Source organism: Lytechinus variegatus, chromosome 16 (assembly GCF_018143015.1).
Source record: "Lytechinus variegatus isolate NC3 chromosome 16, Lvar_3.0, whole genome shotgun sequence".
Taxonomy (NCBI): Eukaryota; Metazoa; Echinodermata; class Echinoidea; order Temnopleuroida; family Toxopneustidae; genus Lytechinus; species Lytechinus variegatus.
This window is the reverse complement of record NC_054755.1, coordinates 7,092,538-7,120,024: the sequence shown is the minus strand read 5'-3', so window position 1 is coordinate 7,120,024 and position 27,487 is coordinate 7,092,538. Positions and strand designations below refer to the sequence as shown.

At 35.9% G+C, this 27,487-nt stretch overlaps 1 protein-coding gene across 1 annotated transcript; it reads left to right on the top strand.

Annotated features, from left to right (window-relative positions):
* The first annotated feature begins 7,145 nt into the window (after positions 1 to 7,145).
* Positions 7,146 to 27,148, top strand: LOC121430203 (quinone oxidoreductase-like). Its single transcript, XM_041627481.1, has 9 exons — positions 7,146 to 7,287; positions 11,279 to 11,405; positions 13,040 to 13,189; positions 13,723 to 13,883; positions 14,791 to 14,842; positions 17,760 to 17,912; positions 21,657 to 21,758; positions 25,851 to 25,946; positions 26,197 to 27,148. The coding sequence occupies exons 2-9, from the start codon at positions 11,301 to 11,303 to the stop codon at positions 26,374 to 26,376; spliced, it is 999 nt and encodes a 332-aa protein (XP_041483415.1). The 5' UTR covers positions 7,146 to 7,287; positions 11,279 to 11,300; the 3' UTR covers positions 26,377 to 27,148.
* Positions 27,149 to 27,487: the final 339 nt, after the last annotated feature.

The window sequence follows — 27,487 nt, the reverse complement described above, 5'->3', positions numbered from 1 at the left end:
AGTTAGGTAAGGTTGACCTGAAAATGACCTTTGACCTTATCATGTGACCTCCGACTGCAGCATAACATGCAGGTCCCCCAAGACCATCTACCATCCAAGTTTGGTTGAAAAGCACCTTGTTACGGAGTTAGGTAAGATTGACCTGAAAATGACCTTTGACCTTATTGCGTGACCTCCGACTGCAGCATAACATGCAGGTCCCCCCAGTCCATCCGGTTACACTTCGTAATTCCGAAGCTTCGTAATTCCGAAACACGTAAATTGCCTATACCTCGATGTTCGTTAATCCGAAAACGAAAAAGGGTTCGTTAATCCGAACATTTGTGGCGTAATTCCGACGATTCGTTATTCCGAAGGTTCGTTAGTCCGAAAACGAACTAAGGTTCGTTGTTCCGAAGGTTCGTTAATCCGAAAACGAACTAAGGTTCGTTGTTCCGAAGGTTCGTTAATCCGAAAACGAAAGGTTCGTTGTTCCGAAGGTTCGTTGATCCGCGAAAACGAAATAAGGTTCGTTTTTCCGAAGGTTCGTTAATCCGAAAACGAAATAAGGTTCGTTTTTCCGAAGGTTCGTTAATCCGAAAACTAAATAAGGTTCGTTAATCCGAAAACAAAATAAGGTTCGTTAATCCGAAAACAAAATAAGGTTCGTTAATCCGAAAAATGAAAACCGGGAAAGCAGAGGCAAGGGGAGGGGGGCGGGGGACACTTTTGCCGTTCAATTATTATGAGGATGGGAAGGCAAGGGCGGCCGAACGAATTTTCGTTGGGGGTAAAGCCAAAAAATGACACTCATACGTCAAAATGGGCACTTTGGTGATATTTTCACCTTAAGATTATCATCTGCTTGAAGTCATTGTGTGTTTGATAGTGATTAAGTAGAGAAAAACTTTTTTGAAATGACTTCTTATTATGGCAAAATGTATATTTAGGCTTTATTTTTCGGGAGAGAGTATAATGAGCGAGCGGCTTGGTAAAACAAATTCAAGGGTGAAGTTGTTTTTTGTGGTCAATTATTCTTAAAATGGCATTATTGCGAGGTGTTGCGAGCGTGAATCACAAGCTAAAACTTAAGGTTATTTCAATAAAAAATGAAAATTAGTTTTTTAAAATCCGAGCAGATTTCTGCTGTCATTGAAAAGATGTGCATCTAACTAAAGAATTAACACGAGCGCAAAACGCTTAAACATACTGACCAGAAAAGGAACCTGTTAAAGAAAGCATTTTGTGACCTTTTTAGGATGCATATTTCACCGATCGAATGAGAGTGCGAAGCGCAAGCTGAAAATTTTCAATATTCCAGCCTGAAAACTTAATTTAACTTGTATACTTTAAAAAGAGTATTTTATTTCGAAAAAAATATGAAAAACGGCATATTTATTTTTGAAAAAGGAACTTTCCCATTTTGGAAAATATTAATTCCCCTGTTTTTTTTATTTCATTTTTGATGCCTCCTGCCTCCCTCCCGGCGGATCCAACTTTCGTCAAATAGAGGGGGGGGGGCAATTTTTTAGCCATATTTTCCTTGATCGGCAGTTTAAAGTTGATTTTTGTTTGTTTCTTTGAAAGGGTAGTCCTAACAGTCAATAATTAGCTTTATCCTTATGAAATAAAGTAAATATGTAATAACATGATAAACCCTTTTTAAATAATGCGAGCGCGAGCTACATATTTTTGTTAATATGATGGGCAATATGTTTGTGATCTTCAAAGCGAGATGCCTATGTAACTAAATTTAGACAATAACTGCTAGCAAGAAGCGCGAACAGAATTTTTAAATATATAAGCTCTGACCTGATCTAAAGGGGACATTTTAAGAACTTTTTGCAGTTAGCCATGAAGACGATGCGTGTTTTAACCAATGGCGGCGGAACGTATTTTTTTTTTGGGGGGGGGGCAAAGCAAAAAAAAAGGGGCCAATAGGGGCAATTTGGTGCAAACGGATATTTTCACCATTAGATTATCATCTGTGTAAAGAGGTTGTGTGTTTTGTAGTAACTAAATTGAGCACAATTTTTTAAGTGATCACTAAAGTTATATATTTACGTTTCATTTCTGCGAGCGTAGAGAGCAAGCGGTTTGGGGGAAAAAGTCAAATCTGAAGATGTAAAATTCACCTTTTTGGTCAATTACTGTTAAAAGGGCATCCTTGTGAGATGTTGCGAGCGAATCACGTGCTCAAACTTTTGGAAATTTCATGTGGGCCTAGAATGATATTGATATAGATATTATTTACCCAGGGAAGCCACTTCAGTTCTGAAAACTATTCTCCCAGCTATTATTATTTTTTTTACAAGAATGCTTAGTATTTCCAGTTTTCAGGTTGGAAAATCAGAAAAATTTGGCTCACGTTTCTCGCTCGCATCAAGTATTGTTTATTGAGGAACTCATTCTATTCCTGGTTACAAAAAAGAAGTATGAAATGTCCAGTTTTCAGGTTGGAATATCACAAATTTTAAGCTTGCGGTTCGCGCTCTCATTATTTAGTTCGTGAGATATATATTCTATTCATGAGTCACTAAATGCAGTCCTTAAAAGATTACTTTCTGAAGCCTGTTGCATAAAACTTTTTACCTGAGAAAACTCTGGTAAAAAATGAAAACTAAGGTTAGTCTGATTTCCGCCATTGACTTTAGCACAGGGCAAAAACTCCTGTAAAAACAACCTGAGTTTTCTCAGGTAAAAAGTTTCATGCAACGGGCCCCAGGTCAGTATATAAACAAATTACAGCTCGCCCTCGCATTAATTCTTTAGAAAGATACACATCTTTCTCGGGATTACAAAAAATGCTCCGAATGCTCACTTCACGTCTTGTTACATGAAATGTCTACTAGTTTGAGCTTGCGATTCGCTTTCAACATCTCACAAGGATCATTATTAGTATTATTTTTATTTTTATTACCAGCAGAAGCTGTTATTAAAAATGACATCCCTCCAATACAAATCCTATTATCTAGAGGTTGCTCGCACGCTTCCAACACACTTGATCCCCTGCATCTTTAATTAAACCATTTGCTTATAGGCAGCAATTGCTCAGATAAAATCGAAATTAGCCTATGCTTGATCAGGGCGTCTATATTCTTAATGAAATACATGCTTTGGCCCCAACACACGCATGTATCATCGATCGTTATTACTATCATTGCATAATATCGTGTAATCTTGTAATGACAACATCGTTTTTGTTACCAAAATGAATTATTTTCATTTTCGGAAATACGAACCTTATTTAATTTTCGGATTAACGAACCTTATTTCGTTTTCGGATTAACGAACCTTATTTCGTTTTCGGAATTACGAACCTTATTTCGTTTTCGGATTAACGAACCTTCGGAATTACGAACCTTATTTTGTTTTCGGATTAACGAACCTTCGGAATTACGAACCTTATTTCGTTTTCGGATTAACGAACCTTCGGAATTACGAACCTTCGGAAATACGAACCTTCGGAATAACCGAACCTTCGGAATTACGAAGCTTCGGAATTACGAATGTATGCGGTCCATCCACCATCCAAGTTTGGTTGAAAAGTGACTTACGGTTGCGGAGTTAGGTGTCATAAGAGAGTCTTGCATAACGTTGACATGAAAATGACCTTTTACCTTACCATATATGACCTCCGACTGCAGCCTAACATGCAGGTCCCCCAAGTCCATCTACCATCCAAGTTTGGTTGAAAAGCGACTTACGGTTAGGTGTCATAAGAGAGTCTTAAATTGCATATAAACTTTAACGTTGACCTGAAAATCACCTTTGACCTTACGATGTGACCTCCGACTGCAGCATATCATGCAGGTCCCCAAAGTCCATCTACCATCCAAGTTTGGTTGAAAAGCGACCTACGGTTGCGGAGTTAGATGTCATAAGAGAGTCTTGCATGTAAACTTTAACGTTGACCTGAAAATGACCTTTGACCTTACCATGTGACCTCCAACTGCAGCATAACATGCAGGTCCCCCAAGTCCATCTACCATCCAAGTTTGATTGAAAAGCGACTTACGGTTGTGGAGTTATGTGTCAAGATTTGTGACGGACGGACGGACGGACGACATTTGGATCCTTAAGTCTCGCCTTCACCTCTGGTGGGAGAGACAAAAATCGTTTCCGTCATGTCCGTGTCCTATGTTTAGGCGTGTTCTGAATCATATAGAGGAAATGCAAATATCTCTGTTCTAAACACATGTAGAATTTGGAAATCGAGTTGTTGATGTCTTTTACTTTAACATACCTTTCATAATTTACAAAGGGCATCGTGGTGCCACGTAGGAGCCACTAAATGCCATGGATCCTTTTTCTGATCGACTGCAACATTTTTAATTGTGTAATTTGCCCATGAAATTCGACACGACTGGGAGGTTTATGAAAACTGCCAATAAAATTCAACTACCATGCAGGACGGCCCCATTATTGTGCAATAGACGGGTCAATAGGCTATATACGACCTGCATGGTAGTTGAATTTTATTGGCGGTTCTCATAAACCTCCCAGTCGATCGTGTCGAATTTCATGGGCAAATTACGCAATTAAAAATGTAACAGTGGATCAGAAGAAGGATCCATGGCATTTAGCGGACTAATGTCTGTCATTTAATCTTGCCCTAATGTAATATTAATGTAAACCTACTTTATACACGATCTCGCTGGTTGTAATTTAATGAACTATGTCAATTTTCAACAGCAGTCATTTTAGACTAATTTTTTGGAAGCCATCTTGGATTTTTATGACATACTGCACCATTTACTGTCTTTGTAACTAGTGCAAATGCAAACCTTGAATTAAACACCAAATTCATGATCTCCTGGGCAGGTTTTAATTGAACCATGCCCTCTAGTATGCAACAGTTATTTTATACTCCATTTCTGGAAGCCATCTTGGACTTTTGGACATGCTTGATCATTGACTGTCCTGCACAGAAAAACTGTGGTGTTAACCGATGTACATAATTATAGAGGACCACACCAGACATTTTTACACCGTTGTTAAATTGGTGGTGTTATTTTTACACCTATAGGCGTTATTACATATACACTCTTTGTTTAACAAATTTTCGGCATTACTCCTATTTGTTTAAGATCAGTATGCTCGATCTGTAATGAAAATCATAAGATCAGTATGCTCGATCTGTATGAAAATCATAAATCATAAGTCAGAAAAAATTGGAACCAGTGGGATTCGAACCTGTCTACTGCTTTCCGGGCAGCGACTCAACCACCAGGCTATTCTGGTTCACGGTTAAGCCACGATGAACTGGAATTCAAATACCCTCGATCCTCTTCTTTCTGACTCATTACTATTCAAATGCTGTCCGCCGTGGACAATAGATAGTAAATTAAGAGGCTTTTATATAGGAGGAGATTATAATTTGTTTAACAAATTTTCGGCATTACCCTATTTGTTTAAGATCAGTATGCTTATGATTTTCATTACAGATCGAGCATACTGATCTTAAACAAATAGGAGTAATGCCGAAAATTTGTTAAACAAATTATAATCTCCTCCTATATAAAAGCCTCTTAATTTACTATCTATTGTCCACGGCGGACAGCATTTGAATAGTAATGAGTCAGAAAGAAGAGGATCGAGGGTATTTGAATTCCAGTTCATCGTGGCTTAACCGTGAACCAGAATAGCCTGGTGGTTGAGTCGCTGCCCGGAAAGCAGTAGATGACAGGTTCGAATCCCACTGGTTCCAATTTTTTCTGACTTATGATTTATGATTTTCATACAGATCGAGCATACTGATCTTATGATTTTCATTACAGATCGAGCATACTGATCTTAAACAAATAGGTGTAATGCCGAAAATTTGTTAAACAAATTATAATCTCCTCCTATATAAAAGCCTCTTAATTTACTATATACACTTTTTGGTGTTATGTTCAATCTTTAGGGTGTAATTTTAACACCTCAGGGTGTGGTCTTCTATTAACACCAACTGGTGTCAGTTTTAACACCACAGTTTTTACAGTGTTAATTGTAACTTGTCCTAATGTACTTGACCATTAAAACCACTGAATAGAAACAAAATTAAAGACACTAAAGTTAGAGTCGATAGTTAGGCTTTGGCAGACATTTTTTGGACGCCTTCATGGATTTTTAGGATACCCTGGTCTAATTATGGTCACTCTAACCTATATGAATAGATCTTTTTACATCTTTAAGCCAGGAAAAAAAAATGCACGGAAATAATTGGATGAATAGTGGGGTAATGAGTGAGTTATGTTATTTTTTGTAAATGGCGGCTATTTTGGACGCCGTATTGTATTACTAAAAACCCTCGAGAACTAATGAGGACATTTAGCATGTTAATTTATGGATTTCTAGACATAATTCTGGACCTATCCTGAAAGAAGTCAGCTTTGATACTAAAAATGTCCATGTTAAACCTAATGCTCTTGGCCTAATCTATTATTTACTGAAGTTTAATTTGGATTTTATCCAAGGATGAAGTAGTACATTGGAACAAGTCACAAGGATGGTTATTGGTCTGGTGTGTCCAAAAATCCAAGATGGCTTCCAAAAATGGAGTTTAAAATGACTGTTGATACTTAAAGTTTATAGAGTTCATTTCGTATCCGCCTGTGAGGTAGGTTTTTGGTAGAAATAATAATCCCGGTGCTGCCACTGCCCAAACCCCCAACAAAATTACGTTCTGTCGCCACTGATCCCACATAAATTATGAACAATGGCCCAGTGGATTAGTCTTCGAATCCCAACCATGTCGTAGTTTCCTTCAGCAAGAAATTGATCCACAATGTGCTGCAATCAACCCAGGTGAGGTAAATGGGTACCTGGCAGGATTTTATTCCTTTCAACGCAGCGCGCGTAACAGCTGCACTGCTAAAGGGTAATTATGCTGCATGTAGGCCTACTGTAGAGCGCTTAGAGACTTCTGACAAAGTAAAGTATAAGCAAGTATAATTAATCTATGACATATGTATTGTTCTATCTTTTAGGATTGGGTAAATATATCCTTTTGAAAAGAGAAGTGCCTTTTACCTGTGCCCCTCCCTTCCCTTGCAATTTTGGTAATCAATCTAGAAGTTGTTATCTAACAGGAAGTGTCATTAATGGTTTCGCCCTCCCAAAGCACCCTATAAAATGCAGCATTACGGGTACGTGCGTATAAACCTGCGCAGTCGTCTGCGCAGGAATTAGTAAAGATAAGAACCAATAAACTGAGAGAAAAGTGAGATGAAACTTAAAGACGCAGTTATCGGGTCGAAACGTTCTATCTTGCCGTGTCCCAAATTTACGGAAGTCGGAAGATAAAGTATTATCATTGGAGTGGTAAGTCAATGTTATATGTTTTCTATGATGTTTAATTAATGACCACACTCATATTCTTGCCATTATTTTGTACTATCCGTACAAGCATATACGTATTACTTAATTTGCTCTACAAGTACAAAAAAATGAGGAGTGTGATGTAAATTTAAGTCGACTTTTGAGAAAAGTTCAAGTGATATTTTATTATTCAGTTTGGATATATCTTTAAGTTTCGTTATTTTTAAAAACATTAATTTTGTTTTTGTTTTTTAAAGAATGTCACTCGGGAATATTTTTATCATATTTTGCTCTAATTTTTTTGCGATTTCATTCTTGGGTGTCCTGTAAAAAGGTGGTTTTAATATATTTCAAATCATGATTGAAAGATTTATAGATATGCGTATGAGTAATCGTGAAAATATTTCAAATTTTCGTTTATCGTGATGGGGATGCGCAATATTTCCACAGTGCGTTTATAAAAAAATCTATTCAATTTTGAAATGGCTGCCAAATAAAAAGACATTCACTTTGGTGAAAGTGGCTTGTATAGCAAGCCAATAGCCCTAACTTTTAAATGGCACCACAAAAGTTGGTAAACTATGCATGAGTGAGAACTTAAAAACTGGCCTTTCAAATTTTGTCCTGTTTTTTGAAAGATGAGTACTTGAAAAGTCAAGGGTGATACGATGAGTAATTAATTATTAATGATCAGTTCCGGTTGTTAAAGCGGATTTCATGAGTTATTAAATTGAAATTTAATGCAATGCATGAGTGAACTTGAATTTCAGTTATTAGTCTAGCACTTTAACTTTATCGTGTGGATCTCAGCAGTCATGATATTATAATAACATTGATCACTTCTTCTTACGAGCTTTTCAAAAGTTACAAAGCGCTATACTATGACAAAATATACAACCGGTAAAAATCTACACAAAATGAAAAACAAATGAGGCTTGAGCATTTTCTTGAACACATTAATAGAAGGACACTTTTTAAGTTTAAGAGGTAATGAATTCCAATATTTTGGGGGCAAATACAGAAAATGTGTTCCTGATAGTCAGGAGAATGTAGGGGGTGAGATAGGACTAGTGGATGGGATAATGGTCATTAAGCCCCCTCCCCCCCCCCCATCCCCCTCAATCCCTTCCTCCCCCTTCTGAGAGACTGACATTCAATTTAATCATTAATTCTGAAAATTAGGTCATCAACTTTCATAGACCGATTTTTTTTACCACGCTGCTCGCTGGCTTTGGGATGTCTCATGACTTTTCAGACCAAATTTGTGACGCCCGGGTACGCGATTAAGTTATTATGCAACATTTTGGAAGTGCGCGTGTCAGACCAAACATGTATTTAAAAATATAATAATAATAAAAAACACGTGAATCTACGTACAGAGACATACAAATTAGGTTTTCAGCTAAAATTCATAAAAGAATAATTTTTTACTTAAAAAACATCAGTCTAATAAAATGGCTGAAATTATGTTGCCAATGAATTTGTTCATAAACAAAAATAAAAAGAACATTAAACAAAGAAAAAAATGGAATACATATAGGAGAAATTAATTTTGGTACCAGATTTGTTTTTATTTAAATTGTTAAGAAAGCTATAAAGAATATTTTCACTATTATCAAAATAAGAATTCTCAGAGCTTTTAGTGAATTAGAGCAAAAAGTACGATTTCGTGAATAAATTAGCATGATTAATTCGTTAAAAAAATATATGAATCTCATGGAATTTACCTTTGCGACCCGGTAGTGACACGTCATTCTCTACCAACGTATTTTCAATCCCATCACGTGATCCGCGGCCAAGATCTTAAGGGGCCCAGGATGCCCCCCCCCCGACCGACAAGAATCATAATACCCCGTGGATATTATCCTGCAGGGTAGCAGGTACCAAAAATAGTCCTTAAAATGTCCCTGTTTTGGGTCAATATAAAAAATTCAGCAGGTACCATCAAATTATCCTGATGACTCCAGTGAACTAATTACTGAAATCTTTTAAGATAAAGTTAAAAAGCTACATTAAAATTGCAATTCCTGTTTACTCATGTATCACATTAAAAACACCTCATAATATTGACTCAAACTTGATCCTATTATTGATCATTAATTTATCACAACACCCTTAACTTTGCACGTTCCAAATAAGGGGCGGATCCAAAATGGGGGGGGGAGTGTTTTCACCCCAAAATGAAGGTCATTTTGTCTTATGTACAATTTGACAAGAAAAAAAAAGAAAGCAAAAGGTCCTCACTGGTGTATGAACGACGATATCTCATTAAATATATTTGCTGTGATACTTAAAGGGGGCATACTTTTGTATGAACGAGATATTTACATTAAAAATATTTTAAAATATTTGCTATAGCTTTCAAAGGGGGTGCAATGGCCGGATGCACCCCTCCCCCAATTCCTGATCAGCCTAATTTTCATATCCTTTGTTTAAGTGGGCAGCGCTTACTCAAGCATGAAGAGTTTTCCACATTTTTTATATCATTTGAAAATTTAGATTATTGGCTTTCCATAAACCTTTTTCCTCAAGCAATTTATTGTTTTATTTGGCAGCCATTTAAAAAGTGTATAGTTTTTTTTTCAGAAGCATTGTGTTTTTTGTTATTATAGTTTCTTCAGAAGTTTTGTGATTTTTTTTCATTGCATATTGAAATCTTTATGTAGTTCTGCAATGCGGCTTGTTTGCCGCTAATGATACCCTGTAATAAACCGAAATGAATAAATGAATGAATAAATAAATAAATAAACATATAAATAAATAAATTTTACTGTGTCAAATAGATGACACTATGCTAAGTAGGGAATTCAAAATTAAGCTCTCACATTTTCTCTTTGTTTTCTTTTATGAAAATTCTGATAGGTCATACCAATTCAGTTTATGCATATTCGTACACTAAATAGAAATTTTGTTAACGATTTTGAAATTGAAAATTTACCTGTATCTCTTCATATTCTTGCTATATATATAAAAAATGACTTGGAGTTACTAAGTGATAATTATTAAGAAGGAAATACAAATTGATGAATCAATTTTAACTAAATTTGAAATACTTTGAAAGAAGCAGACCAGCATTCGCTTGTTAATATTTAATTGATTACACATTTGCGACTGATTTTCATATCTAAGATGCTGTTTAAGGGTCTTATGTGATAATGTGACCAGGGTCGACGCCAGGGGAGAAGTGGGCGTCCGCTCCTTTACATTTTTACGAAGTGAGGAAAATGGAAAAGAAAAGAAAAAAGGGAAGAGGAGAAAAAGGAAGTGGGAAAGAAGTCCAGCTACCAAAAGAGAGGAATAGGCTGCATCCCTCTATAAATCAAGTTAGAGAGTGAAAATAAAGGCCGTCTTGCCACCCCATATCAAATACCCTGGCGATATATAATCTGTTGTGCAAACCCTTTACTCAAGTTAAAGAAGATACGAAGTAATAGCGCCATCTCGAGTCCTCAACTACTCATACCTGGCCAGTTTCCTGACCCATAATGCTAGTGTAGTCTAGTAATACAGACCAACTTGAATGACAACACGCTGATTAACTACTCAATAAATTTATACCACAATAATTATGTTACCAAGTAGCAAAATAATTTCTTTTGCTCTCAAAACATTTTAGTTTTTCTATACAAATACAATATGATAGGTCAATTTATTCTCTGTAGTATTAGAAGATATCTAAAAAAGTATATTTTAAGACTATGTATTTATAACACACAGTCAATGAGAGACCACGCAAAGTTCACTCACCCTTTTACGGTCTGAGTGTGCATCCTACTATGTGAAGGACCTACTCAAAACAAAAATGTCTTTTCGTGGAGACCCACTTCTGTGCCTGCAGACTAGGCGACATCCGTGTATGTCCCTGAAAAAATAGAAATGAAACATTTCTTCGAAACAGATATAGGCCTACCTTACAACCTCCGGAAAGAGATCCTTTAAAGTCCTTATGGACTCGTGGAGAAAATATGACATCGTTTTATTGCTTGCATTTCAGCACATTCTGGTCTGAGAAGAAGATGGCAAATCGAATGATGAGAGGTGTGGAGATTGAGAAATTCGGTGATGCTGACTCGCTGAGCTTAAAAGAGAACATCCCTGTTCCACAAGTGGGAAAATATGAGGTAGGTCGGCTAATTAAGGTTCTAGATTGATGATTGGAGGTTAAATGAATTGTTGAACATCTAACTTCAAGCAGGCCAGCCTGAGAACGATGATTTTACTGGGGGTGCTGATGTAAATTTGACAAGCATAAAAAAAGGGTTTCGCTACAAAATGTAGGTCATAGATGATTACATTTCTCCAATTCCCTGGGGTACTGTCTATGGAGAATACCTCAAAGCATGCCTGGCCCCCTCATTTTTTCTTGGGGGTGTCATGACCCTTCTGTCATATAAAAAACAACTTGAAATAAAAGCAGGCAGTGAGTAACGAAAGAAACGTTTACAATCACACCTCTTCTAATAACTTCAGAGGAAGTTGGTATTGGTATCTAATTGCAGTGGCGTAACTACTTATGTTATATTATAATTGTGTTATGTTATATTACATTTAAAAAAAATCATAACTTTATGAAAAATTATTTGCACAGGGCATATGTCTTCATTGTTCCTTGTGCTCGCATTGTCTGTTTAACGAGATGTATAATCCTGTTTGACTAAAACCTCCCGTTTTTAAGTCAATATACACCAAATATATTTCCCCGCACTTCGAATTATTATCGTTTTATGTAGTGACATATGCTTCTTTTTCATGACTACTTAAAGTGATTGCCCCATTTTAAGGTCTTAATATAAACCATTTCTTGTCCGTGATTACGTTCGCAGTCGTGGATTGGTGAAATATGTCTGTTCTTCATGAAATCAATTCCTAAAATCAGTCCTTAAAATGTCCCTTTTCTGATTTGAATATCAAAAATTTTCAGCTTGCGCTTCGCGCTCGCATCATTTGGTTAGAGAAATACGCATGGTCTTCGTGAATTCCTACAATCCGGCCTTAAAATGTCCCTCTTCAGATCTGACTTTCCTAAATTTTCAGCTCGCACTTCGCACTCGCAATATTTGATTAGTGTGATGCCTATGTTAATCATGATAACAATGACTACAAGTGTTCAGATGTATATCATTCTAACAAAATCAGCAATCGCTCGGCACTTGCATTAGATGACTATGGTGAGATATGTATACTCTTAATGGATTCCTAAAAAAATAGTCCTTAAAATGTCCCTGTTTTGGGTCAATATAAAAAAATTCAGCTCGCGCTTCGCGCTCGCATTATCTGATCAGTGAGATATTCAAAATGTCTCTAATATGTCAGTACACCTGGCAACTGAGCACGCTTCGTGCGCTCTCTAAGTGGCTCAAAAAAATTGCTGGTGCCCCCCCCCCCCCCCCCTTCCAATGCCGTGACCCACGATACGCCACTGTCTAATTGTGTTCAGGGTGTTTCAAATTTAGATTAAGGATTTTCGGGCAATTTTGAGAGTTGGTAATGTAATGTCCTGCATCAGTGTTAAGAGGACATACCAAGCTGATCTATACATATTTGTTGTGTTACTTTTGTTCTTTTTGTGCGTGTTTCATAATTTTATTATAACTTTTTTTTTACCTGATGTATACATAATACTTTGCACTTTTTCAAATAAAGATAAGATAAAGAGATAGTAAAGAGATAAATGAATTCGAATTCGATTTGATGTGAACTCGTGTTTTAAACATTCCATTGCGTTCCAACATTAATTCCGATCGTCCACTTATAGGTCCTGATACAAATGAAAGCGGTAGGGATAAATGAGTTAGAGCTTCGAATCCGATCCAACGGCTGGCGTACCTTCAAACCGCCCTTTATCCTTGGTTTCGATGGAGCAGGAGTCATTGACTCCGTAGGGGAAGGTGTTACGACACTGAAGGTAAGATGACGTCACATTCTTTCAGGGGCGGCGTCACGAGATGGGGGGCAGGGGGCGACCGCCCTACAGACATGATTTATAAAACAATGATTAAAGGGGAAAAGAGGAGAAAACAGACACAGACACTGATGGAGGAAACGAAAGAAAAGGATGAGGAAGAGTAGAAAAATGAGTGGTGGTACTCTATGATATTACCCATTAGACTCTATTATTATTTCTTATTATTATCTTTCGTAGAAGTAGCAGTAGTAGTAGTAGTAGTAGTAGTAGTAGTAGTAGTGGTGGTGGTAGTATTTGGAGTAGTATTAGTAGTAGTTGTTGTTGTAGTAAAAGTTTGCTTGTCGATTTTTTTCTGGCACGAAATCCTTTATTTTTGGTTGAAAACCTTTTTTTGCGGACGATTTTGCCCCCCCCCCTTGTGGAAAATCCTAGGTACGCTACTGACCACCACCATTATCATTACCATTATTATTGTTTTCAATTTTATTGCATCAAATTCACTAGTAAATCCATCGTTATTTGTATTATGACAGCCCGGAGATCGAGTCTACGTCTTCCAACCAATCACAGGAACATACGCAGAATATTGTTTAGCCGCTCAGGACCGAGTCTACAAACTTCCGAATAATCTTTCCTTCGAAGAGGGCGCCGTGTTACCAAACCCATATTTTTGTGCAATCAGATGTCTCACAAGGTATACATACCCCTTAGTACTTCATTTTATTTCCAACATATTATCGACTGTTTGGATATTTTAATTTAGCTAGTTTCTAAAAAAATGTATTTCTTAGGGGCCTACATGTAACTCATGCGTATTATTCAGACCTACACAGAATACGTAACAGAAAAAGTACATTAAATTGAATTAAATTGAATAAAATTCATTTATTTCCTCTTTATTTTTATATTTATCATGATAGTTCAATATAATTATATATTTACAAAATATAACATGTAAATCAATGTTTATAATACAATAATACCATGAAACCGAAAGGGAAGGAGACCAACTAAAAAGTAGAGCTTTTATAGGGTGAAGGCCCCCTTTTATAAGTACATTTTATGAATTTAAAATAAGATAAGATTAAGAAATAAACAAAACAAAAAATATAATGAATCTTTCCAGCACAAGATATATACCGCATACACACCATTATACATTTATATGGCTATAATTTGGTTTATTAAACGAGTATATTATTGTTTTGTTTTTTTATAATGAATTTCGTGTTGATGTGTTATGGGTTATTCAACTTTTTACTAATATAATATCTCACTGTTAACTTTTACTGATCGATATTTACTAATCACTATTTACTATTTATAGATTTATTTCTAGATAGATGGCGCAATATAAATGCCTATTATTATCATTGTTAGTATTATATTTGTTATTATCATTATTATTTACTATTACTGCATCAGCATATCGGATAATGCGCTTATTGAAAAACGAAGTGAGTTTCATACGATAGTTTCACGTTTACTTACGACAAAATATACGGATTTAAAATCCCAATTTCGGTTACTATCAGAATTATCATAATTAGGCCTTTGCATGTGGATTAATTATTATAGAATTACACTCTTTTGTTAAACAGGGCAGGTTTTAAGAAAGGCGAAACAGTTCTAGTCAACGGCGCAAGTGGTGGGGTAAGTTGTCTTATGCTTAGGTTGGAGCGTTGTAATTAGACAAAAAATACAATATAATTCACATCAAATAATAATATTGATGATGAGAATAATAATAATTATGATAATAATAATAATAATGATGATAGTAATAATAATAATAATAGTAATAACAATCAGAACTCCCGCTTCAGTGACATTTGCGGTACATTACTAAAAACTTTACGACTTAAAAAGACTTATACGGGTATATATATATACCCGCGTCTTAGATACCACTTATTGACATTGATCTTGACTTGTATTTATTTGGTTTCCAAGCAGATGGCATTACAGCATTGGCTTGGCTGAATCAATTTGCATTTGGGCCTATATTAATTTAGCCAAATTGCCGTTTGGTCTACACACCAGTGGCGTAGTTAGCAAGACATTTTTAGGGGGCAAACGTGCATGGGCATGGGGCAACATTCCCAGAAAGAGCCCCCCCCCAAAAAAAGAATAAAAATAATAATCAAAATAATAACACTTAATAAATAGATAAATAAATAATTAAATAGATAAATATTAATAAATAAACAAATATATTGATGAATAAATAATAATAATTAAACTGTTTTAATAGAAATTTATCATTTTTGTGATTAATATCGACATGATATTTTATCAAGATTTAACACATTATAATCCCTCTTTCCCCTTTCACTTTTTTTGGGGGGGGGGGGGTTATGAAACCTTTGGGAGTCTATGCCCCCAATAAAACACTCCGATCAGTTTGCCAGTTATATCCTCTATTTGGGTATGATACCCACGTAATATAATAAAGTAATTAAATATATATTATTGATTTGTTTTGTTTGTTTCAATATTGTTATGATATGATATGATATTCTGCATTTTTCATCTTTGTTTAAACTTATTTTTGAAGCCATTTTTAACCAATTAAATTTCTTTTTATGCATTTGCATTGACCCATACAAGAATCTGGATAATTCTCATTCAATTTAATGCCAAGATGTACTGATTTTCTCTTCAAAATGATACTTCATATATTTTTATTTAAACAAAAAAAAAATCGGTTCATAAATCGTACAGACTAAGCAGCTAATTGGCGTTCACGGTTGGATAATATGGGCACCTTTCGCAAATCTCTACAATTACGCGAGATTAGAGTCGGGTAACGATTAATCATAGACTCGAATTTCTAGATTGATTGTACATAACAGTCAATACAATCAAACGTAGAAAATTGTTTTACAATCATTACCAAGCTTTGTGTTACAGGCCCTATAGATCTTGCTTTTCGTGTGCAAAGATCTTTCATACGATACCAGCATGCCATGCCATTTGCCTGCCTAAGCTCGCGGCGGGACTGTACCTGTATCATGGCTATGACTCCAGCTGGCTGGAGACATGCGAAATGTAGATTATGACATGGATTTTTGAAACAAATCGAGTACATATTGAGTAAGGAAAAAATTACCGAATTAAGGCTTAGGTATAGATCATTACAGTCCATCGAATCGATATTGCATTTAATGTGCATTATTTGTGGATCACTGGCAATTGAGTCCATCTAGATCACCTCTCAAGCCGAATCATTTCCCATGCATTGACTTGTACACAGCATGCAACAGGCCATAAACCGTCTAAATTTGCGGAGTTTTTTTTCTTTTGCCTGCACCTTCTACATAAACGATATGCCTCTTGCAGACAATGTAATGGGCAGTGTGTTGTACTTCTCCGCAGAAATGGGGGGGGGGTTGCCGGGGGGTTCACTTCCATTGATGAGTGGATACCAGGCGCGACCATGAGGTTTCGAAAAGCACCCTAAACAAGGGAATGTCTTTTTCAGATTATGAAAATGCATCTCTCAACAAGTATTTGGGTTGTGACGTAAGTAGTGGAAATATACCCCTTTTCAGTATTTTAATCATTGTTTCTCACACTCTCATAACGCTACATAGGCCTATACGTAACGTACTTACCCACTCTTTCCCTTTTTACGTGTGGTCGCGTCTGGTATCCACCATTCAATGGAAGTGGGTCCCCCGGGCGGCCTCTCGAGCTCTGGGAGGAATCTAATTTGGATTTGGAAAGTCGTCCTAAATCAGATATATCGCTGTTACCATAGTAGCAACCAGAATTTTGCACACGAAACGCAAATTGAATGTTTCCGTTCCAGATGCGAAACGAAAAAAAATCTCATGTCACACAATTTGCATTACAGGACGGTGTTTTACGGCCATGTCGACGGGCCCAAAAGTATCTTCCAAAATGAACTACCGTTCTAAATAAGCGTGCGCGTCCTCAAACGAAAGGTCGGGAATAGACGAAATGGTTAACATGTGAAGGGGGTAAACAGCCATTGGACCAATTAATGATTATGAAACGAACTAATGTTCGACATAGTATGACCAAACAATCTATTTAATCATGTAGATGATACACATTCATGTTTTATTTTCATACACCTGTGACTTCAAGTTCAAGATTTGAGGAGAAAAAAAAATCCTTTGTAAGAATTATAAATTAGGAAATTAAGAATTTTGGCATTAACAAAAATAAATGAATAATCCAGATATAAATAATCCACGTGGAGCGATGTGGCCCAGTGGATTAGTCTTCGGACTTTGAAAAAGAGGGTCGTGGGTTCGAATCCCAGCCATGGCGTAATTTCCTTCGGCAAGAAATTTATCCACATTGTGCTGCACTCGACCCAGGTGAGGCGAATGGATACCCGGTAGGATTTATTCCTTGAACGCTTTAGCGGCTATAATTATATATATGGCCGCTAAGCTACAGCCGGGGTAATAATAATATACCAAAGTATATTTTTATCGCCTTGAGCACACAATCAATGTGGATTTGGCGCTTTATAAATACTCTATATTATTATTTTTTTTATATAGTAATATTTTCTTCTTTTTTTCTTCCTTAGTTCGGTCTAGGGGCAATTCAGCTCGCTCGTGGATTAGGTGCGTCTAAAGTGGTGGGTACAGCGGGGACAATGAGAGGAAGAGAATTGGTCAAGCAGATGGGGGCTGATGAAGTCATAGATTACAAAAGTCCGGATTTCAAGAGAAATCTTAGGGTGAGTAGCAAAATCTAGACCTATCGGTAAGGGTCTTATTGCGGTGACATTGTCACGTTGTGGGTTCGGTAAACAATCGGTGAAAATGGATGTCGTTTGAAATATTTTTTTGTATAATAGGTGTGTTGCAATTTATGAGAGAAAGTGTTTCATTTTAATCCTTTTCATCATCTAGCTTGTTCCCCTATCAGCCCCCCCCCCTTCTCTGTCTGTCTGTCCATCTCTCTTTCTCTCCCTCTCTGTCTATCTCTCTTTCTCCTTTTTCTTTCTTTCTTTCTTTCTTTCTTTCTTTCTTTCTTCCTTTCTTTCTTTCTTTCAATCTTTCTTTCTTTGTATCTATCTTTCTTTCTTTCCTTTCTTTCTTTCCTTTCTTTCTTTCTTTCTTTTTTTCCTGCTTTCTTTCTATCTGTCTTTCTTTCTATCTTTCTTTTTATCTATCTATCTATCGACGGCTATATTGTAATGCTTTTACTGGGATATTAAGAAATGAATTACAGTAAATATCAGGAGGGGAACGAGCGAAGCGAGCGAGCAAATTTTCAATAGTTGGCAGAAGAATGATGACCAAAATCGTATTTCAAATGGTTTGTAATTATTGGAGAAATGCACCATGTGAACCGTGAGTTTACAATGCCATTTAGTTATTTCATAAGCAGAAACTAATACCTTAGAGCACGAACAACCACTCCAAAAAGTTCATGTTGACACTCGAGAACTGCATTACCAAAATTTCATTATATTTTTATCTAAAAATGGAATATGAATTAAATCTTAATATACTATTTTTTTTTATAAAAAAAAGGAAATATCAGGGAATGACACCACTAACTTGCTATCTCTAAGCACCAGTGAAGAACTTTGAATTTGACATTTCCATATCTTGTGAATCAGTTCACCATAAATTTACCCAAACAATGGGGAATAGGCTTGTGTTCAACACAATTTAGGCTTGCAATAAAATCATCGAAATTATTTTTCAAATAGTTGAAAGTCACGAAAAAATTTATCCCATTATATTTATTTATATATAACGACCTTATTTACATAAAACTAGTTTGATATATTTAAATATATGCATCAAATATACGTCCATAAGCAAAGTGGCTTTCCACTTTATAGCTGTAGACAGAGTAACGACATCAGGAAATTGAACGAACAAGTATAACAAATGTAATGTTGAAAATAAGTACAAAAAGTAACGGAAAATGTCTGAAATATAAAAAAAAATGTCCCAGTGTTCTTGCAAGCAACAAGTGATTTTCTTTTTATTTGTTAATACAAATCTTACAGTAAGCAATCTTCATATTATACGGGACCGTTCCAGTTGAGAGGGATGTTGAAATTAGATATCGCACATAAACTGGGTTCCAAAAGAAACCGATCAAACTTCACAAAGATGTTGTTTGAAGGTTTGCATGGTGGCATGTACAATTGCTGATGTGGTTTACGGTACACCATGTGGAGTGTTATAGAAGCAGTGGATAGAAGAAGAGAAGGAAGTGGATAGGCGAGAAAGTGGAGATTTGAGAATAGAGTATTCTTTCTTGAGAATAGTCCTGAAAAGGACTGTAAACCAGAAGGAATGTTGAGTGAGAACAGCTTGAGTAGTAGAGCTGATGAGGAGATGCTGGCTTGCGTCGGCGAGTAGAGATGATGAGTAGTAGAGAGACTCGACGTTTCGGACAGGTTGACTGTCCGTCTTCAGGACAGTCAACCTGTCCGAAACAAAGGCATTGCACGAATTCCAATCAGTCGAAATGAACAATAAATTTATGCAGTTGTTCGCTGAAATAATCCTTTAAGAGTCCTGAACGCCATCAAAACAACCATTGAAATGAATTGAAATTTGAATTGAAACTTTATTTACCATAATCTTCATTAAAAAAAACATACAAATCAAGAATATAAATATTTCAATAAAATACATTATAACATAAGTGAGTATATTTAAGAATAGTGGAAGGATCACTGAAAAGTTACAAAGGACTTATAAATCAGTGATCCTGAAATCGACACAGTCAAAACAAGCATTGATGTAATGTTTTCAAATAATTTGTTTCTGTTAAAGTTGAGGGTATTATAAAGGATGGGGGTAGTTGTGGAAGAATGGAAAACCCGCATAACTGACTAGTAGGCTGAATATTAGGAGTTCATGTTTCTATGTCTTTTATGACGGTTTGCAATATGACGGCTTATTGTGTATAACTCCTGACATAAGCGTTCAAATAGTTGGCGCTGCCAGTAAAATACTGTGTTCGCTAATAATATTCTTGTTCTCGGAAATTAAAAATTTCAGCAGACTTTTTTTTATAATTCTGTTTTTATTGTAAAAATCCAGAAAATCACAATATTTACAAGAATTATTAAAGTACAAAATCAAGGAAACAAGGGAAAACAATTAACATTTCAGCAGACTTTGTAGAGGAATGGTGAATATTGACGTTTATTCCAAATAAACAGTAAATACATTAGGAAATTCTTTTTTTTTGTTAAAAGCTTGAACATAAATGATCCGATATTACAATGAAAGAGGCAAAATATTTTAAGAATACCGTTTTGAAAAAAACAAACATCAGTGTGTGCTCATTCATCGGAATAACATAGTGTGTGGTGCATGGGGTAATGTTTTAGTATAGGTTTGAATGGAATAGGCAAATATACATATAAGTTTTTGTTGTTGTTGTTGTTGTTGTTGTCAATAACTTTAAAAATCACAATGAAATCAATATCTCCGGATTTATTTGTTTTCTGGCGGTTGTCTTACAAATTATTTTGCAGAATTCTCTCATATCATGTTTGGCTAAAATATGCTTTAATTTTTTTCATTGTAAATTTAATTGCAATTGTTACGTAAGTGAGTTTTTTAATGGAACGGTTTTAGTTTTGAATTATTCTTTATGTTTTGATAGTTGTTTTGCAATAGAGATATTTTTACGCATTTCTCAAAGTATTGTTTGACTGAAACAATGGTGGAATTGATCAGTGATGGTGATAAAGTCGCTGAATGTATTTTTGATACATTTTTCTCGTTTCCGTATTTACTACATCTCTTATTCATAAAGAAAATACATGAGCTATGACATAAAGTCATGCATGTTTTACATATTAATCTTTTATAAGAGTATTTCTTACGTTATGTCATTTGCCAAGGAAAAACCTCTTATCAAACTATTGATGGTTTCTACAAATCTGTTTTGCATATGTTGTCATTTCGGCAACCGGGATCATATACGCAGAAATGATTTCTTAACACGTATAGCTTTAAAACACAACATGAATCAACATGATCAAAGGAAGGATAGAGGATGGCGAGATGAAAAGATAAGAAGGGAGGAGAAAAGAAAGGAAAGTGAGAGTAAAAGAAAGAAAATAAAGGGGTTGAAAGTGAAAAAGATGAATGGGGATAAAGGAAAGGGAAGGAAAATTCTGAACAGAGTGGGGAGGGGTTGAGAAAGGAAAAGGTGGGAAACTGATGGGGTGGGAAGGGCAATTGAGTAATGAGCCAAAAACTTTGAAGTTTCCCCTTCCCGCCCCCCCCCCCCTCGGATTATGCTCGTGATCTCAGTAGCTTTGATTTAAAGGAAATAAAAAGCGGTTTTTAAAAGTGAATTAAAATATGATAATAACCTTACATAGATTTACCATGTTGTATTACCTGGTTAAAACGTAGAAAGTAACACGGTGAAAAAAAGACAGAGAATAATAAGTTTGAAATTCTATTTTTATTTCCTTTTCCGATTCTAGGATATCTTCGGGCCTGAAGGAGTTGACATCATAATTGAAACAAACGTCGACGTCAACTTCGAAATGGACATGGAACTTGTAGCTCGAATGGGGCGTATAGTGGTATGTACCGTTTGGCCTTACATTTCAAAACTTTAATCAAAGTTCACATTTCCGTCAGACATTCGAAGACGCCCTATGACCTCTGGAGGGTAACACGTACGACTCCTGCGACAATTACTCCGGGCTTAATTTCGTCTAAGAGGTGGGGATAGGGTTGCAATAGGGTTTATGTTAGGTTTTGAGTAGGGAATGATGTTAAACACATGGTTGAAGTTGGTCATTCAATTATAGCTTGTGTTATTTAGAGCGGAGCGATTGTCGTTTGAGCAAATGGGAATCTTAAGAACACGAGGATGCCGTTATAACCCAGGCCTGCCGGGTGTCAAATCTGAAAATTGAAATATATGTATGAGTCAGACAATAAGATACAAATAAAATATATATTTTTATGTATTCATTTATTTTGTATATTTTTTAATGTTTTTCTTTTAATTCATTGTCTAGCCTGAACGAAGTTCGGCAGAGACCTAGTGATCACTTTTCCTGTGGGTCTGTAATTACTCAGTTAAAAAAAAAATCTTTAAGCTTTTGTTCAACTTGCTATCGTTTCCATATTTCTGCATCAATTATGTTCATACTTGGTACATAATATAATCCCTGGGTAATACCACACGTGATCTTTGGTCTGGGGTGCTGCGTGTAATATTCACCATAGCCAGCACCCCTGGAAATCTGGTAGGTATGCTAAATAGCAGAAATTTGATAAAAATCAATATTTTGCAGCGAAATCCTTTATTTTTTTTGGGGGGGTTATCAAAGTTTTCCTGGAACAAAATCACCTTTTTGTATCCAAAACCTTTTTTTTTGCTTGTCAAATTTATCGTTAACATAATGAACTTCATTTTTTAGAAAAAAACCTTTTTTTTAATTTTTCTTGTCAGATTTAAACCATGCAGCGCCCCCTGTTAAAAAAGATCGTTACCATTCTTAAACAGAAAAGATTGCAATGGTTTTGAACACAATTAATTTCTTATTTCGTTAACCGGAAAAGGTGAGAAAGACGACCTTTTCGAGTGGGAAACATGAATCTTATCCATGGTACCAGTACTTTCCCTTCTCGAGTGGGATCATTATTCAGTTTCATATTAACATCCGACTCGATCATCACAGAGTGGATTTATTGTATGTTAATCATCTAGAATTAGTGAATAATGAGGATGTGTTTATGTTATTCTAACTTTAACGTTACCCTTGATAACAGGGTTGGCGCCAGAGAGGGGGTTAAGGGTATTTCATTAAACTAGTTTGACCCTGTGGTTTCTCATTTACTATGCGGTTTCAACCGGGGGTTTCAATAGCTAGTCTTAAAGGACAAGTCCACCCAACAAAAACTTGATTTTAATAAAATGAGAAAAATTCAACAAGCATAACACTGAAAATTTCATCAAACTCGGATTTAAAATAAGAAAGTTATGGCATTTTAAAGTTTCGCTTCATTTCACAAAACATTTATATGCACATCTCGGTCGGTATGCAAATGAGGAACTGATGACATCACTCACTATTTCTTTTGTATTGTATTATATGAAATATTTTATTTTCTCGTCATTGTCATGCGAAATGAAGTTTCATTCCTCCCTGAACATGTGGAATTTCATTATTTTAACATTTTGCGCATGCCTCAGGCAAGGAGGTCCCAATCTTGAAATTCGTAAAAAATGAAATATTGTATAATTCAAACAATATAAAACAAAAGAAATAATGAATGAGTGACATCATCGACTCTCTCATTTGGATGTATCTGGCTCGTTCATAAAACTCTTTTGTTAAGAATAAGCGAAACATTGAAATGTCATAACTTTCTTATTTTACATCCGATTTTGATGAAATTTTCATCATTGTGCTTGTCTGATTTTTCTCTATTGATTCAAATCAACATTTTTCTGAGGTGGACTTGACCTTCAAAATACATGTACAATCAGTGGCGTAACTACGGGGGGGCATGGTGGGGCACGTGCCCCCCCCCCCCAATCGGCTGGCCAAAAAAAAAAAAAAAAACGGGGAAAGGGAGAAAAAGAGGGAGAAAGGAAGGGAAACGTAGTGGGAAAGAAGAAATTATCAATTTTATATTATATCATAATTATGTTATATTACTGTATATTACATAAACTTTTTTGTAATAAATTTATGAAACATGATTTGCTCAGGGCTCATGTCTTTTTTTTCGGAATACTATAGTTTTCAAGTATATTAGAGAGATGTGACGTTGTCAAATCCAGTCAATATACACCAAATAGGTTTCCTCGCACTTTGAGCTATTATTGTTTTATGTAGTGACATATGCTTCTTTTTCATGACTTAAAGTGATCGCCCCATTTTAAGGTCTTAATATAAAACATTTCCTGTCCCTTTTTCTGATCTGAATATCAAAAATTTTCAGCTCGCGCTTCGCGCTCGCATCATTTGGTTAGTGAAATACGTACTATGGTCTTAGTGAATTCCTACAAACAAGCCTTAGAATGTCCCTCCTCAGGTCTGAATTACTTATATTTTCAGCTCGCGCTTTGTGCTCGCAATATTTCATTAGTGAGATGCGTATAATAATTATGATTACACTGACTACAAAAAGTGCTTCATGTGTTTAGATGTAATTCTCACCAAATCAGCAAGCGCTTGGCACTCGCATTAGATGACTATGGTGAGATATGTATACTCTTAATGGATTCCTTGAAAAATAGTTCTCAAAATATCATTTTTTCTTATCTCAATTTCAAAAATTTGCAGCGCGCGCTTCGCGCTCGCATCATTTGGTTAGTGAAATACGTAAGGTCTTAGTTAAACAAGCCTTAGAATGCCCCACTTCAGGTCCGAATTTCCTAAATTTCAGCTCACGTTTCGCGCTCGCAATATTTGATTAGTGAAATGCGTATGTGAATCATGATTACAATGATTGCAAGTGCTTCCTGTGTTTAGATATAATTCTAACAAAATCAGCAAGCGCTTGGCACTCGCATTAGATGAATATGGTGAGATATGTTAAAGTCCTTAAAATGTCCCTGTTTGGGGGTCAATTCAAGCTTGTGCTCGATCGCGCTCGTATTGTTTGTTTAGCGAGACAGGTATGTAACATGATAACAAAAATTTGCTTATAATGTCCCTTCCTAGGTCTAAATGTCAAAAATTTTCAGCTCGCGCTTCGCGCTCGCATGATCAGTGAGATACATATCCGTTTAATGGCACTGTCCTTCAAATATCACTATACCTGGCTACTGAGCGCGCTTTGCGCGCTCACTAGGTGACTCAAAATTTTTGATGGTGCCCCCCCCAATGCCGTGACCCACGGTACGCCACTGTGTACAATTTGAGATATTAACTACAGAGGAAATAAAATAATGAGCCTCAATTTATTTGCAACAGAGAAAGTAAAATGCATTTTTTGGCTACTTGGGGACATAATTACTGCGACATAAATATAATACTGTATTTGTGTTGTTGTTGATGATGGGTTCCATTGTCTTCTTGGGGTCAAAAGGTCAACCTTTTCTTCAAATTGCTCTCATTTATTTCTGCATCAATCGTGTTTACACTGTCTTGATGCAAGACTTCATTGGGTAATACCATGAGGATAAGGTCAAAGGTCATCTGGGGGTCAAAAATCATGTTGCACATTTTGTTGATCGCGAAATCATTTGAGACTTGTGGTTCATAATATCATGGGCGGAAATCCAAGGGGGGACGCTTCCCCCTACCTTAAATAGTAGGGGCGGGATCCAATATCAAATGTCCCCCTACTATTTTTGGTCTATTATGATGGAAAGATACATCATTCAAAATGGAAAATGAATAATGTAGTTTGGTCGGAATGACCTTACATTTGGGTGATAACCATTTTTTTTTTGTGTTTTATTTTGCTTGTCAAATTTATTTTGGTCTAAATGACCCGACATTTGGGGTGATAACATTTGTTTTGCTTGTCAAATTTCCAGGCCTTGGCCCCCCTAACTTTGTGGAGAGACTTCCGCCCTTGCATAATGTCATGGACCCCCTTGTTTATTCTTGGGGCGTTTGGGGGACTGCCCCTCCCCGGTTCAGACAATCGGAACTTCCGTAATAACGGGAAAATTTGGTTTCTCTTCTTAAATTTCAATACAGGTCATCGGGAAAAGAGGCAAAACGGTCTGCACCCCACAGAATCTAGTGTTTAAGGAAACAACCGTTTTGGGTTGTGCATTATTCTTCTGTGATTCGGTAGGTAAATTGCAAAATTAAAAAGAGAAAGATGAAGATAATAAAAAAATAATTGTAATACTACTGCATGGCAACGCATTTATAGCAAATCAATAATCATTTTTTGGAAATATGTAAAAGCATGTTGTTTTAAAATTCATTCGTAGTGGAGTTGTAGATTTTTTTTCAAGAATTATGAAATAAAAGCTTGATTAAATTGGATTGAAGAAAGAATAGTTCAATTTATTTTGCTTCATTTTTTTTCTTTCAGGGCGAGCGGAAGATCATGAGCGAGATGATCGATCACGGGGCGAATGAAGGGTGGTTGAAGCCTTACGTGGGGACGACCTTCAAACTCAGCGAAGTCGCCGCGAGTCACAAATTCATTGAGAATCGAAGGGGGGCTTCAGGAAAGTTGATTCTGCTCATAGATTCATCCGCAGAAGCCTAAAGTCGAAAGGGCTTTGATATTTATGCTTTCCCAAGTTAGACAAGTGGCGGATCCACGCAGGGTGCCTGGAATTCACGCCCCTTGTAAATCTTAAAACTTGCCCGTTTTTTTTTATAGATATATCTAATTTGCGCATCTCTTCAAAATCCTTGATCTGCTGCTATACATTATGTATGTATACTTCGGGAATTCTGTCCTTGTATAGAGTGCTCGATGTCCTTCACAGGAAGAGCTTTGAATAATAAACACAAGTTCACAAGGTTGATTGGAGGTTCATCAAATTTATATCCAACTCTGAGTTTCATGCAAACTATTGTATATATTTGTATATATAGAGAGAGAGGGGGGGGGGGGAGGATAGAGTACTGGAAAGGGTGAAGATGTGGAATTGAATAAAAAAAAATCGGTCTGCAATTAGCAATTTCCCAGTGTATGACATGTGGACATTTTGCAAAGGAGCATCAAGCTCCCTAACTTATTAACCTACATCTGAATATGCAGGTTTCAAAAACTAAAATAAATATTCCAAATAAACTTATATCAAGTATGACATGTTGCCAAGAAAGAGTTTTACAAATAATTATTTTATTTTATTTGGATAATATATGTATTTAAAATGTTTAATACATATTATGTGGTATTGAAATATTTGATATGTTGTTGATTTCATATTTGTTCATCCTTGTAACTGTATATTTATTTGTATAATTAATTTTTCTGTAAATAAAATAATTACTGATCTAATGCCATATTAAAGGGATGAAATAAAAGTCAATGTAATGTACATATCACATTGTGCAATCTATTTTATTTATCTACAGGTCTTCTTATCTGTATATGGTAAGTATCTAGGTTATATATCACATCCTGCAATACTGGCATACAGATAGGGGGCCTTGGGGATCATGGGCCCAAAAATTTTGCATGACCATGAAAATAAAAGAAGGAAGAAAAGAAGGGTGAAATATAAATTTCTGCATATTATGTCAAAATCTATCATAAAACTCGATTTTGTAATTAAAAGATGTCAGAATGTTTGCTCTCTCGCTTCGATCGCTCACAACTTTTTACAAATTCTGCCCGATACGCCATATGTGGCCCCTCAGAATTT

What these genes read in the sequence shown, in the direction of transcription:
- LOC121430203 (XM_041627481.1), top strand. Translation starts at nt 11,301, where the DNA reads ATGGCAAATCGAATGATGAGAGGTGTGGAGATTGAGAAATTCGGTGAT. An exon ending in CACAAGTGGGAAAATATGAG is followed by an intron (nt 11,406 to 13,039) that starts GTAGGTCGGCTA and finishes GTCCACTTATAG; the next exon opens with GTCCTGATACAAATGAAAGC. An exon ending in AAGGTGTTACGACACTGAAG is followed by an intron (nt 13,190 to 13,722) that starts GTAAGATGACGT and finishes GTATTATGACAG; the next exon opens with CCCGGAGATCGAGTCTACGT.